Source organism: Oryza glaberrima, chromosome 6 (assembly GCF_000147395.1).
Source record: "Oryza glaberrima chromosome 6, OglaRS2, whole genome shotgun sequence".
In the NCBI taxonomy this organism is placed as follows: domain Eukaryota; kingdom Viridiplantae; phylum Streptophyta; class Magnoliopsida; order Poales; family Poaceae; genus Oryza; species Oryza glaberrima.
In genome coordinates this window covers 3,106,275-3,118,134 of record NC_068331.1, presented here as the reverse complement: position 1 = coordinate 3,118,134, position 11,860 = coordinate 3,106,275, and the positions used below count along the sequence as shown (strand labels likewise).

The 11,860-nt window shown below is 44.3% G+C and overlaps 2 protein-coding genes across 2 annotated transcripts; one reads left to right on the top strand and one right to left on the bottom strand.

Annotated features, from left to right (window-relative positions):
* Positions 1-2,449: 2,449 nt before the first annotated feature.
* LOC127776276 (ethylene-responsive transcription factor CRF4-like) lies at positions 2,450-3,496 on the bottom strand. Its single transcript, XM_052302638.1, has one exon. The coding sequence runs from the start codon at positions 3,494-3,496 to the stop codon at positions 2,450-2,452; it is 1,047 nt and encodes a 348-aa protein (XP_052158598.1).
* Positions 3,497-7,469: 3,973 nt separating this feature from the next.
* Positions 7,470-10,996, top strand: LOC127776233 (uncharacterized). Its single transcript, XM_052302592.1, has 5 exons — positions 7,470-7,825; positions 8,744-8,790; positions 9,735-9,926; positions 10,236-10,337; positions 10,668-10,996. Exons 1-5 carry the CDS (start codon positions 7,606-7,608, stop codon positions 10,797-10,799), a joined length of 693 nt encoding a protein of 230 aa, XP_052158552.1. The 5' UTR covers positions 7,470-7,605; the 3' UTR covers positions 10,800-10,996.
* The last annotated feature ends 864 nt before the right edge of the window (positions 10,997-11,860 follow it).

Here is an 11,860-nt window from a genome sequence, read left to right as displayed (position 1 = left end):
GAGCTTAACTACGTATGTGCTTGCAGTTGCTGATTTTCTTTTCAAGTATAAGCCTGCATATATATTAAAACGATTGTTGCGTCCATAATATTCGAGCCGATTAACCAAAGTTTATCTCCGAACCCCGCAGATGCATCTGTTTTTGCACGCGATCCGGCAATCAAAGTGTTCGATAGTTCCACTCCTTCGTGCGATAATGTCAGAGGCGTCTGAGATAAGATACTGCTATATTACGCCGGCTCACCGCAATCATCGACAGAATTGCCAGCGATATATGCCGCTATATATTTGCAAGAAATATTTGTATTGCCCCAGCAATATATATTTGCAAGAAATATTCGCATTCCCCCAGCGATCTCACGGTGACACACGAAATATTTGCAATCTCGAATAATAAACGAATTAATCAAACACACACTACACATTACACACCGCCATCGTCGCCGCCATTGTCGCCACCAGGAAGAAGCGTGGGTGAATTAATTTAATCAAACAACAATCATCAATTAATGACTTGTAAAATTCGTGGATCCATTCATTCATTCATGTGCCTGTCTAAGGTGTAATACTTGTAAATTACGATGACCTAAAATGCCATTTATTATCCCGTGGAAAAGGCAAAACTTGAGGAAAAGAAGGCAAATTTTGTAAATTACTAGCCAATTAATACGAGCTTAATTACATATGGTTACTGCATCAATAATATTCAAGCTGATTAACCAAAGTGATTAGGCCGTGATGCCAAAAGGAAGAGAAACAAAACTAAACGGGGTTGCTGTTTTAATCTCCGAACCTCCTCATTTGAAAAACCAAGAAAAATAATACCAAAGGGTTCGATCCCACCTTCCGTGTCCGTGTAAATTATGGGCTTTCAAATTTCAATATGACCCAATTTCAAGCCCCAGCCGGTGACACAGTAGATACGGTCTGATAGCATCGAGTAGAGATCGGACGGTGCACACTAGGCCTAAAATCACCACTCGGCCTAATAAAGTAGGCCCGTTACGTACAGTGGGCCCAGAAAACCAAGCGGAATGCAACGAGTGGTAGCGATCCAATTACGAGAAAAAGAAAGGAAAAAGAGAAAAAAAAGACCCAATCGGGGGTTCGGTGTTTTTAATTCCGAACCCCAAAGATGCATTTTATTTTTGCACGCGATCCGGCGATCCAACTGCTCAATAGCTCCACGACGCCGGCTTGCCGGAGCCGTCAGCGGCGGCATCCCCGGCGATCTCCGCCATTATCAATATGTACCTCACCGTGACACAAGAAATATTTGCAACCGTGAATAATGATCGAGTCAAGCACACAGTACATGAGCAATGGAACAATTCACAAAAATGGAGAGTATCGGAGGAATAATCTAGTAAGGGTTCCTCTGCGTCATCTCGTTGTACTCTAACCAGGAGAATGAAGAGTGGAGGAGAGTGAGGATGGCATATGAGGGCTACTTTTGTTTTTGCGCCTATTTATCACGAGTGATCGGGTCAACCTGCCACATCAGTAAAACCAGCAATCTATTATGCTATTAACTCGATTTTGCAAGTTGGATAAGATTTTTAATATTATGTTTCAGGGATGCAATTTACAGCCCCATCTTTTGGCATATTGGAGGAAAAAGCAAAACGACATATTTACAAATGAAAAATAATTTATAAATAGAACTTTTATATACGTGTTCTTAACGATCATAAAGCAAATGCTGAAAAATAAATTACGATAAAAAAAAACCCCTCAAACTCAACTATAAATTTAAGGTTAAAAATTTAAATTTTGGCTGATAAGCATTTGTGAAAAGATGAGGCTATTAAACTTGACGTCAAGATCAGAGATCCATAGTGAACTTATTCTATTTCGGACGGCGCACGTTGGGTCTAAAATCATTGCACGGCACAATTACGTCGGCCCGTTAGCTACACTGGGCACGGAGAACCAAGCGGGAAACATGGTCCAACCATAGAAAAGGAAAACATAAAAGGAAAAAGGCCCAAAAGGAGTCGGAGATTTTATCTCCGAACCCGCCAGATGCACTTTTTCTGCACGCGATCCGGCAGTTAGATAATGGCGGCGGCGACTGAGATAACATACTGCTAATCTGCTATATTACGCCGGCTCGCCGCCGTCACCGGCGGCATTGCCAGCGATCGCCGCTGCTATATATTTGCAAGAAATATTTGCATTCCCGGCGATCTCCGGTGAAATATATTTGCAAGATATATTTGCATTCCCGGCGATCTCCGGTGAAATATATTTGCAAGATATATTTGCATTCCCGGCGATCTCCGGTGATATATATTTGCGTGAAATATTTGCATTCCCCCGGCGATTTCCGGTGATCTCACCGTGACATAAGAAATATTTGCAATCGCGAATAATAAACGAATTAATCAAACACACACTACACAAGCACACACGTACGTAGACAAAGCTCGCGACAAAACTGTCAGTCTCAGAGCGCCGGGAACGGCTCGGCGGCGAACAGGTCGTCGCCGCCGACGTCGCTGAAGAAGCCGTCCACCTCCGTCCACGACGGCAGGTCGCCGAGATCGTCGTCGAGGAAGTACGAGCTCGTCACCGGGTGCTCGTCGTCGACGTCGTCGTTGGGGACGTGGCCGAGGCGTGCCATGCAGTCGTCGTCGAACACCATGGGTGGCGGTGTCGGCTCGCCGAAGGAGATGCCGCCGCCGAACATGTCCTCGTCGGGCGGTGGGAAATTCATGACGTCGCCGGTGAACGGGAAGATTAAACCGTCGCCGGCGGAGATGCCGAGGATATCGGGAGCGGAGTCGTCTTCTTCCTTGGCCTCTTTCTTGGCCGTGGCGCGCGCCGGCATTGGGCGGAGCACGGAGACAGGCGAGCCGACGAGCTGCGACTCGTCGCTGGACTCGTCGTACCCGGACGCCGCGCCGGCGTTGGTGTCGCGCGAGGGAGGAGGCGACGGCGCCGGCGCCGTTGGCGTCACGGGGAAGTTGGTCGTGGCGGCCGGCCCGCGCAGGCGGAGCGCGGCGTGGTCGTACACCCGCGCGGCCTCCTCGGCGGTGTCGAACGTGCCGAGCCACACGCGCGCGCTCTGCTGCGACACGCGGATCTCCGCCCCGTACTTCCCCCACGGCCGCTTCCTCACCCCGCGGAACTTCCGCTCCGGCGCCACCTCCGCCGCCATCGCATCCACCGCAGCTTCCGTCCTCCTCTTCATCGGGCCGACACGACGTCTCTGGCTGGAGCTCGCCGCCGCCGCTGGCGACATGGCCACCGGCTGCCGCGCGACGTGGATCTCGTGCACGAGGAGTCGAGCACGCCGCGGCGCGTCGTCCTCGCCATCGTCGTCGCCGGAGGAGTCCGTGGCGTCGTGGTCTCGATAGAGAACCCGAACAACCCTGGGCGCGGGCGCGGCAACGACGGCGGGCGCCGCCGCCGCCGCTTCGTTGCTCGCCTCCACATGCCACCTCCCCCTCACAATTCTTCGCGCCTTCTTCTCCACGATGGCTTCTATCATTGCTCACTATCTTTACGCACTTTATCAAGCTCTCAACAACCAAATCAATGAAGACAGAGATTGATCAATGAAGACGAAAGAGAGGAGACGAAAGAGAGGAGGAGGAGATTGATCGATACAGGTAAAGGTTAGAGGTAGTAGTTGCAGTGAGAGAAAAAAGAGGAAGGGAGGGAGAGAGAATAAATTTAGACGAAGAGATTCTTAAGGCTCAAGAATTGAGGGATTTTTATAGGATATGGATCCTAACTTACAAAATCTTTAACCTCTTAATTACTCATGATTTGTTCACATATGTACGCATATACTCTTATCTCTCTCATTTGTTTTACTCATTACCATTTACCATCCATCCGTTAGATCTTCTTTCACCGATTGTTTGGGTTTTATTTTTGAGATATTTAACTTTTATCAATCTTAAAAGTGACAACTAAAAATTTATTATTGGATCCGCATATTATATATAAATGAGGGTCCGCATGTCATATATTACGGGTGATATGTTCTTAATTCTTACATAGTAAGAGTAGTTAAATTCCCTTTATTTTTTGTTGGTTGTTTGGATCGGTAAATATTCAACTTTTTTGTAAAAAAAAAAAGGTGCTCGTCTTTAATCTCTTCGGCCCACGTGTAAGCGGCACAGCTGATCGCAATCGCGCCACGCGACACCTCCTCTCGGCAGTCGGCAAATGACCCACCGACGTGTGGGCCCATGCGAACGCCATGTGCGGTTGACCATGCAACAGTTGAGTACATTTTACAGCTGTTGAATCATCAGTTTAAGCAAATCAGTAAAAACGGCGCGCTCCTCAACCACTCCTAATCACAAAAGAATTTACCCTTTTCTTCTGCTATATTGATTTAAATCCATTTACAACTTATAATAGTTAATTTACATGCTTGTGCTCTCAATAATTATTATAAATTATTTATCTATTTAGCCATTCAGCATAAAACTACACAAGATTAATTCATGTGAGAATTGTATTCAGAACAAATTGAGGTGTGAGAAATTAATCTAATAATGGCCGGCCAAAGGTCTAAAAGGAATCAGCAGAGTTCTTCGTTGTGACGAGATCAAGACATAACAGGACGAGCAAACCAATCAATCACTCCCTATATATGTATGTCTATTGAGATAATCACAAACGCAGCAGAATGATTAGCCGCCTAATGGACGCCCAAATTTGTTTTTTTTTCCCTCTCAAACGCAACGTGCCAAAATCGCCAACGTACAGCGACATGTTTGAAGGAGCACGGACAAATTAAACGCATCATGTTTTAGTTTAGATACGCTTGGGAACAGAAGGTAGACGCCAAATATCTACTTTTTGGCATCTCTTTAAAGAAAGAAAACGGAAGAAACTGTTAGCATTTTGCTTTCAGATCAACTTGTATCAATATATATATAGAGCCGACATGTTGACAAGTAACAATAGTTGCACACTTCAAGGAAAAAAGATGAAGGAACAATTTTTGCGCAAAGTTTTTCTTTAAAAAAACTAGAAATTGTAAATAGGTTAGTAACAGAGCCAAAAAATAGAATTTAGAATTTAAATATAGAGTTGGTTTTGAGATTTCTTTTACCGTAAGTGGTATATTTTCCAACATGAGCATTTTAACTACAAATGAAACATACATGCAAGTTTACCTACAAACTTTTGTATGGCCATTTATTCATATTTCTATGTCTTATTAGCTATATATCTGAATCAATTGAACAGGAACGTTTCCAAACGATCTACTCCAACTATTTATTTCGTTCGATATAAAATAAAATGATGTGATAATCCTAGCACTAGTAATACGAATATTAATAAAACAAACCTACGCTGTGTTCGAGAGGTAAGGTTGGAAACTCATCTCCCGTACACGTAAAACGGAGCTATATATTTTTCCTTATGATTAATCAAGTATTTATGTTTTTAAAAAATGATTAATATTATTTTTTAAAGCAACCTTCGTATAAAAACCTTTTAAAAAAATACATCGTTTAGCAGTTTGAAAAACGTGCACGCGAAACATGAAGGATGTGAGTTGGGAAATGTGAGGGGATGAACACATCCCTAGTATGAGATGTGACGAATTCTAGTAGTATGATTATCACATCTCATACTACACTCCCTACTAGATTTATTTTTTATGGGATAAAAACTACAAAGGCGTATTCAAGAGAACTCATAGAACATAAAAAAAGGCTGAACAAACTATAAAAAACTATAACCTTTATTCTAATGATATAATGTATGTATGATAGAAAATTTTAGTAAAAGCTTAATGAAAACTCTCATGGTCGTAACATCGGTATGTGAGTACTCGAGGCCCTACCGCCCCATGAGGCCATGACAGATCCGCCACCTCATGTAGGGGAGTATGTGTCAACTGTGATCTAACTATATATCTGCGTATCTGGGAGAGAAAGGGAGTGAAACCCGGGCAATCTGAAGCCTGCATGCGCGATCGATATATAGCTAGGCCTAGCGCGCCTGACCGGACAACGCAAAACGCCAGCGCGCGCACGGTGACATGCAACGATCCAGAGATGCCGATCGAGCCGCGCGCGGGGCGAAACGAGCCGGTAGCCCGGCCGGTACGGTGGCCGGACGACCCATGCCGATCCCCTGCGCTGCAGCCAACGCAACGGACAAAAACGCCAGCCATATAAATGGAAATCGAAGGTGATCGAGCGCCGTCGCCACTCACCTGATACATATTTGCATTATTTGTAAGCATCTGTATAATAAGTTAAGTATAGAGAGAAATTAATTAGACTGGCCAGGCTCGGTCGCCATCGCCAGTTGCACGCTAATTTAATTAACGGAAGAGTGCATGCATGATGGGGAGTACATGATTCGCCACTTGGTCAGTTCGATTATTTTTCCACTCTGACTATTATTTTAGAATCACACTATACAAATACAAATACGGACTCCCACAAAGCGTGCATACTATAAGTCTATCTGAAAGACTTAACCGGTATATTTTTAAGATGACGAAATTACTACGAGTCTTTGTTGTCGACATGTATATCACCTATCATAACATTGGAGCAATTGAAGAAGTGATATTTTTTTAAAGCAAAATACATGACGGTCTTTAAACTTGAAAATAGCTATCACTTACGTCCGTAAACTTAAAAATTACGCATCTAGATCTGTCATATTGGTTTAATGGTTTGTTGCCGGTCCAAACTTCACTTGACTGGAGCTGACTGTTGATCGCTGACGTGGCATACTACGTAGGCAACACATTTACAGACAACCCCTCCACGATGACAAGTGGCAAAATAATTAAAATTTGCCCCTTCACGCTCCAGCAACACCCTAAAACCCATAAAAAAATCCCTAATGGCGGTCCGGCGCGGAGCAGAAGGGGAAGAGGCGCCGATCCGATGGAGGTTAAAGGAAAGGAAGAGATGAAATATAAGGATTATTTGACAGTTGGGTCCCACAGAATAACTAAACAGGTTGGACCAAGTCAAAGCGCCACATCACCCTCCAAAACCGTTGAGGCCTTGTTCGGTTTAATTTGGAGGGGGGTTAAAGGGGATTGGAGGGGTTTGAGGGGAATAATTCCACACTATTATAGGTGTGGAATAAATCCCCTCCAATCCCTCTCTCTTGTGGATTAACCGAATATAGCCTGAGGGAATTAAATTACACCAATTTTAATAGTTTGGGGGTTCAATATATCCGGTATTGTGATTTAGAGATATGAATTAGATTGGAGATATATAAGGGAGCTAAAGTGTACTTATTCCTACTGTGGTCATCAACTTCGGATCACACGCCCACCCTCCCTACATGGCCCACCCTCGACGCACAGGCAGGCCGAGGCCCACCCACCGCAAGGCCGGTCGATGCTGGCCGAAGCGGCGTCCACGCGAGCACAGCCCAGCCCAGCCCACCTCGTGATCCGGCCCATCACGTTGCCTTCTTCCTTCCCCGACCATGGCGACTCCGTCCACCTCTCCGCTCCAATTCTCCCCCACCCGCAACCGCGTCCTCCTCCATCCTTCCCGGCGAAGCGATCCACCGGCGGCGAGGCGAGGCGCGTCAGCTCTCACCCGAGGAGCTCAGCCCCACCGGCTTGGGCGCGCGCGCGCGGCGAGGATGGACTACGACTACCGGGGCAGGCCGGGCTCCGGATCCTACGGCGGCGGCGGCGGCGGCGGGGGGTCGTCGTCCCTCTACCCGCGCGTCGGCCAGCCCTCCCACGGCGTCGCCAACGCGCCCCCGCCGCAGCCGCCGCGGGCCGCGCCGTACCACCACCATGGCCCCCCCACCGTCTCCGCGGCTCCGCACCCCGTCCCCGCCTCGTCCTCCACATCGAGTAAATCCCTCCTTCCTCCTCCCCGCTCTGTGCATAGTGAATCGCTCAGTAGCGGAGAAGAGAGAACTGCGTGTCATGTTTACTCGATCGAATAGTGAACAGCTTATTCTAACCTGATTGGATTGCGTGCTAGATTGGCAGATCTCATGTTGGTAATCCGGTTGGAGGGGGTATCGTGATCCCGAGCGATTTATCCCTGAAACTGAGCTAGTTTGGTTTTGAGTTGTGCATTGAACTTCTACTACCATTTGGTTTCTAGGTGGCATGTCATGCAGTAAATTCCCTCGATTTAATCATTTGCACATCGGTGTGATTAGTTAGTTCACCATGCTATGCTTCCTAGCTAGCAATGAAAAAGGGGACGTACTGGGCACTTGTATCAGCAACAACAACAGAATTAGATTAAACCTTGTCTTTGGATAAGGGAACTAGCTCTACTACTGTTTATATGTTCCGGTTGACCTCAGTATAGGCCTTAACATGGTCTCGTTATGTACAAAATTGAGTTCTCAAAAGTAACAGCTTTGTTTAGTTAAAAATGCTGTACTTTCTATATTTTAAAGTGTGCGAGAAAATCTGCCTTCTGCATGTGTGTTTTTTCACTAGCCAAAGACAAATAAATGCAACAGCATATGGTTCTTTCTGCACCATTGCTAATGAAACATTGACTGTGGGAGTGAAAACATCGAAGTGTTTGTTTTAATGGTGTTTTCACCATAGCCGAAGTTGGTAAAATTGTAGAATTCCCTGGGCCCATCGATATAATTTTTTCCCCAAAAGTTATTTGAAGACAAAAATATTGGAACATCCCTGTTTTTACTGTTGGTATCATGCCAGATTTAGAAACTGCCCTGTAGCGTTTCCTTTTTTACCAATTATCAAGAGCATGTTATTCATCATTAATTGTTGTTTCTGCAGTGGGCATACAAGTTGTGATAAAGCCAGCATATCGGATAACCCCTCCTGTAAGTCACTAAGTTTGTTATTCAGTCATCACTTTGCTGTATTCACCTACATGAGAATTGTTCATCTGCTTTGGTACCAAATTTTCTATTTTAATGCCTGCAGGATGTTTGGTATAAATTCCCTTTATGTTTAGTTAAGATTGGTAATTCAATTGGAGTAACCTGGTGTTTACTTAGCAAACAGCCAAACACTGTTCGTTCAGATTCAAATTGATGCCTTCTAACTTTTGTGTATTGAAAGCAGACATAGATCATAGCGTCATGATAGTTTTGAACTGCTGAAATTATCCTCCTTTGGCTTTTGAAAGGAATGAAGATATTATGTTGCAGTGTAACAGGAGATATGGTTGTTTATAAACTGTCTCTCTGTATATTGGTTTGTGCTTCTGTGTGTAAAATTACAGATGAGGAAATAGCTCCACTACAAATATTCACAAATAATGGACTTCTAGTAGCATTAGCTCAGGAGTCAGGATTCACCTCTAGTTATTCAATCTGCATGGGGCTATTATGTTCTGAAGCATCTCTCACAAATCTTAATGGTCTAGTTGTTTCTTGATGGACTATTATGTTGTTAGAAGCCCATCGTAGAAGATATAGGTAGTGCAGTTTATTCCGTATAGTAGACTTTGTGGATGGATTCTGTTTGTTCTTTTCCTTTATTTATTTATTGGCCATTCCATTCCTTGACTGTGAATCTGGTGTTCTAGTTGGTAGCCTGCAGACATGATTCATACTATAATGGGCTCCTTCAAAAACTTGTTCCATATACTGGGCTTGCCTAGCTGTTCTTTCTAGAGACAAATGGCATCATCTTGCAAACTTCCATCTATTTTGCATATTTATGCATCGTTCTTTGTTAAATGCATCAACGTTTATTATCTACACTTCCCTCGTATATTTGATCATTGGCCATCCTCTAATGTGTGCTTTTATTATTGCAGCCTCAGTTGCCGCCACAGCTTACAGAAATTCCTCGCAGTACCTTCAATTTTGATTTTGAGTATGAAAGGAAAATTCTTGCTGAGGCTGAGAAGGAGAACCCCAACTGGAGCAAGTTTGTGATAGAGAGTCAGCCATCACCACCACCACAGCCGCCAAGAGGCCCAAAACTCACAACTCCCCCTACTTCTGTGGTAATAATATCCACATAATTATTGTCTTCCATATATTATTGTGTATTACACAAATAGCGGTAGGTACTTAACATCAGGGAGCAGGCTGTTGTTGAAAAATCGATAATCCATTGCAAGGGCTGATATATAAAGTTCCTTGGGCAAATGGTGACTAATACCCCTGATACTCTCAAGAGATTACTCGCTTCTTGGCATCCTTTCACATGATAGCACTATCAGCTGTTTATAACAAGTTAGGTACCCTAGGAAGTTGTAGAGATGTAATGCCATCTCCCTAGAAAACTTATTTTTATTTTTGCCCTTCTGCAGGCTACTCCAGGGGATCCAATAGTGGACAAGTATATATCCATGGGGCTTGGACGTGAAGCTGTCTCATTTGCTGTGTTGAACTACGGAGATAATCCAGCGAAGGCATGCCTTTTCCCTTATTTATCTTGTAATTTATCATTACCTTCTTTCAACATATCATCAAGAACAAAAACCATTGCTTTGATAACTCAAAAAGGTTTTCAAAGGTCACCAAGATAGCTATATACAGTCAGTATTTGCAGAACTAGGGTTTCTTCTTCTAGCAAAACAGTGATTGCCATTCTGTCCAGTTGGTAGTTTTTGTGGAATTCGATTTTCTACTTCTCAGGGAGATAGAAGTGCCTTCTGCCATTCTAATCGCTACGAGCATTTGTAGACAGTGGGAAAAAAAAGAGAGAGAAACTGACAAGGATGAATCCTATGTACTTGCAGGTGAAGGAGTTTGTGAAATCCTACAACGCTCTCCACGAGATGGGCTTCACATCCTCAAATGTTCCCGAGCTGCTGGCCATCCACGACAACGACCCTGACAAAGTTATCCAGCACCTGATCGGCACATCATAGTCCAGAACAAAACTCTCCACATATTCCCCCATGTATAGGTTCATCCTAATGCTGGCAAGCGTCATCATGTCGCGTTTTTAATGATGGTTTTCGAGTGCTAGCGATTGTACGTGTATTTCCGCTACGAGTTTCATGAACTGACTATTGTTGTGCTTCCCAAGCGGTTTCATAAACTTAACCTTGCTTTTTGTGTCGCATATATAGAGCCAGTAGGTGATGATTCTGATTGCTGAAATTTTGGTTGCTATACGTTTGCTACTCCTTTTTGGTCGATTCAGCAATTTCTTTCCGCCGTTGTTCAGTAAGCTCCGAACGCTGTGTGCTGCACAGTAGCAACCAGATTCCTGTGGCAATTTGCTGGCTGGAGCTCACTACTGATAGTTCATGCCTGTGGATGACGGTTGGTTGTCACTTGACATGGTGGCAAAATCACTCGTTCAATAACGTGATGAACAACTTCCAGATGGTAAGTAAACACGCTAACAATTGCCTTTTGCCAGACTAAAACACATCTGGTTTGGGCAGATGAAACAAGCAATACTGTGGTGATCTATTCCCTCCACACTTGAAGTCCAGAATATGTGCCGGCCGGTGACTGTTCCATCCACACTTGAAATGTCATTGAAGAACTTATCGTGTGATCTATTCCCTCAGTCAAAAAAAAGAAGTAAAAAACCGAATCTAGAACTGATCCGGATAGTAGTCACATCCAGACCTATATTTGTTTTTTGTGGGACTGAGAATAGAATTGAGGATCACTGGTTCACCACACTATCTTTTTTCTGCAGAGGATGAGCTTTGCATCACTGGACAGCAACAACGAGCATGAACAAGAGCAAACACCACAATCCATCTCCATCTCCATCTCTCCCCCATAACGAAATCGTTGCAATGCTGTCTCAATTTCTCTCACTAAAAGAAAACAAAATCGTTGCAATGCCGTCTCAATTTCTCTCAGAAAAAGGGAAAAAAAGAAAAGAAAAAAGAAAATTACATTTCCAGCCCAACACCACGATCTCTCATCTCCTTCCTCTCTCCGCTATAAAACGACGAGATGTCGC

Excerpts from the sequence above, each read along its gene's own strand:
- LOC127776276 (XM_052302638.1), bottom strand. The coding sequence starts at position 3,496 with ATGATAGAAGCCATCGTGGAGAAGAAGGCGCGAAGAATTGTGAGGGGG.
- LOC127776233 (XM_052302592.1), top strand. The coding sequence starts at position 7,606 with ATGGACTACGACTACCGGGGCAGGCCGGGCTCCGGATCCTACGGCGGC. Across the intron at positions 7,826-8,743 it reads CGCCTCGTCCTCCACATCGA|TGGGCATACAAGTTGTGATA; the intron begins GTAAATCCCTCC and ends TTGTTTCTGCAG. Across the intron at positions 8,791-9,734 it reads CATATCGGATAACCCCTCCT|CCTCAGTTGCCGCCACAGCT; the intron begins GTAAGTCACTAA and ends TTATTATTGCAG.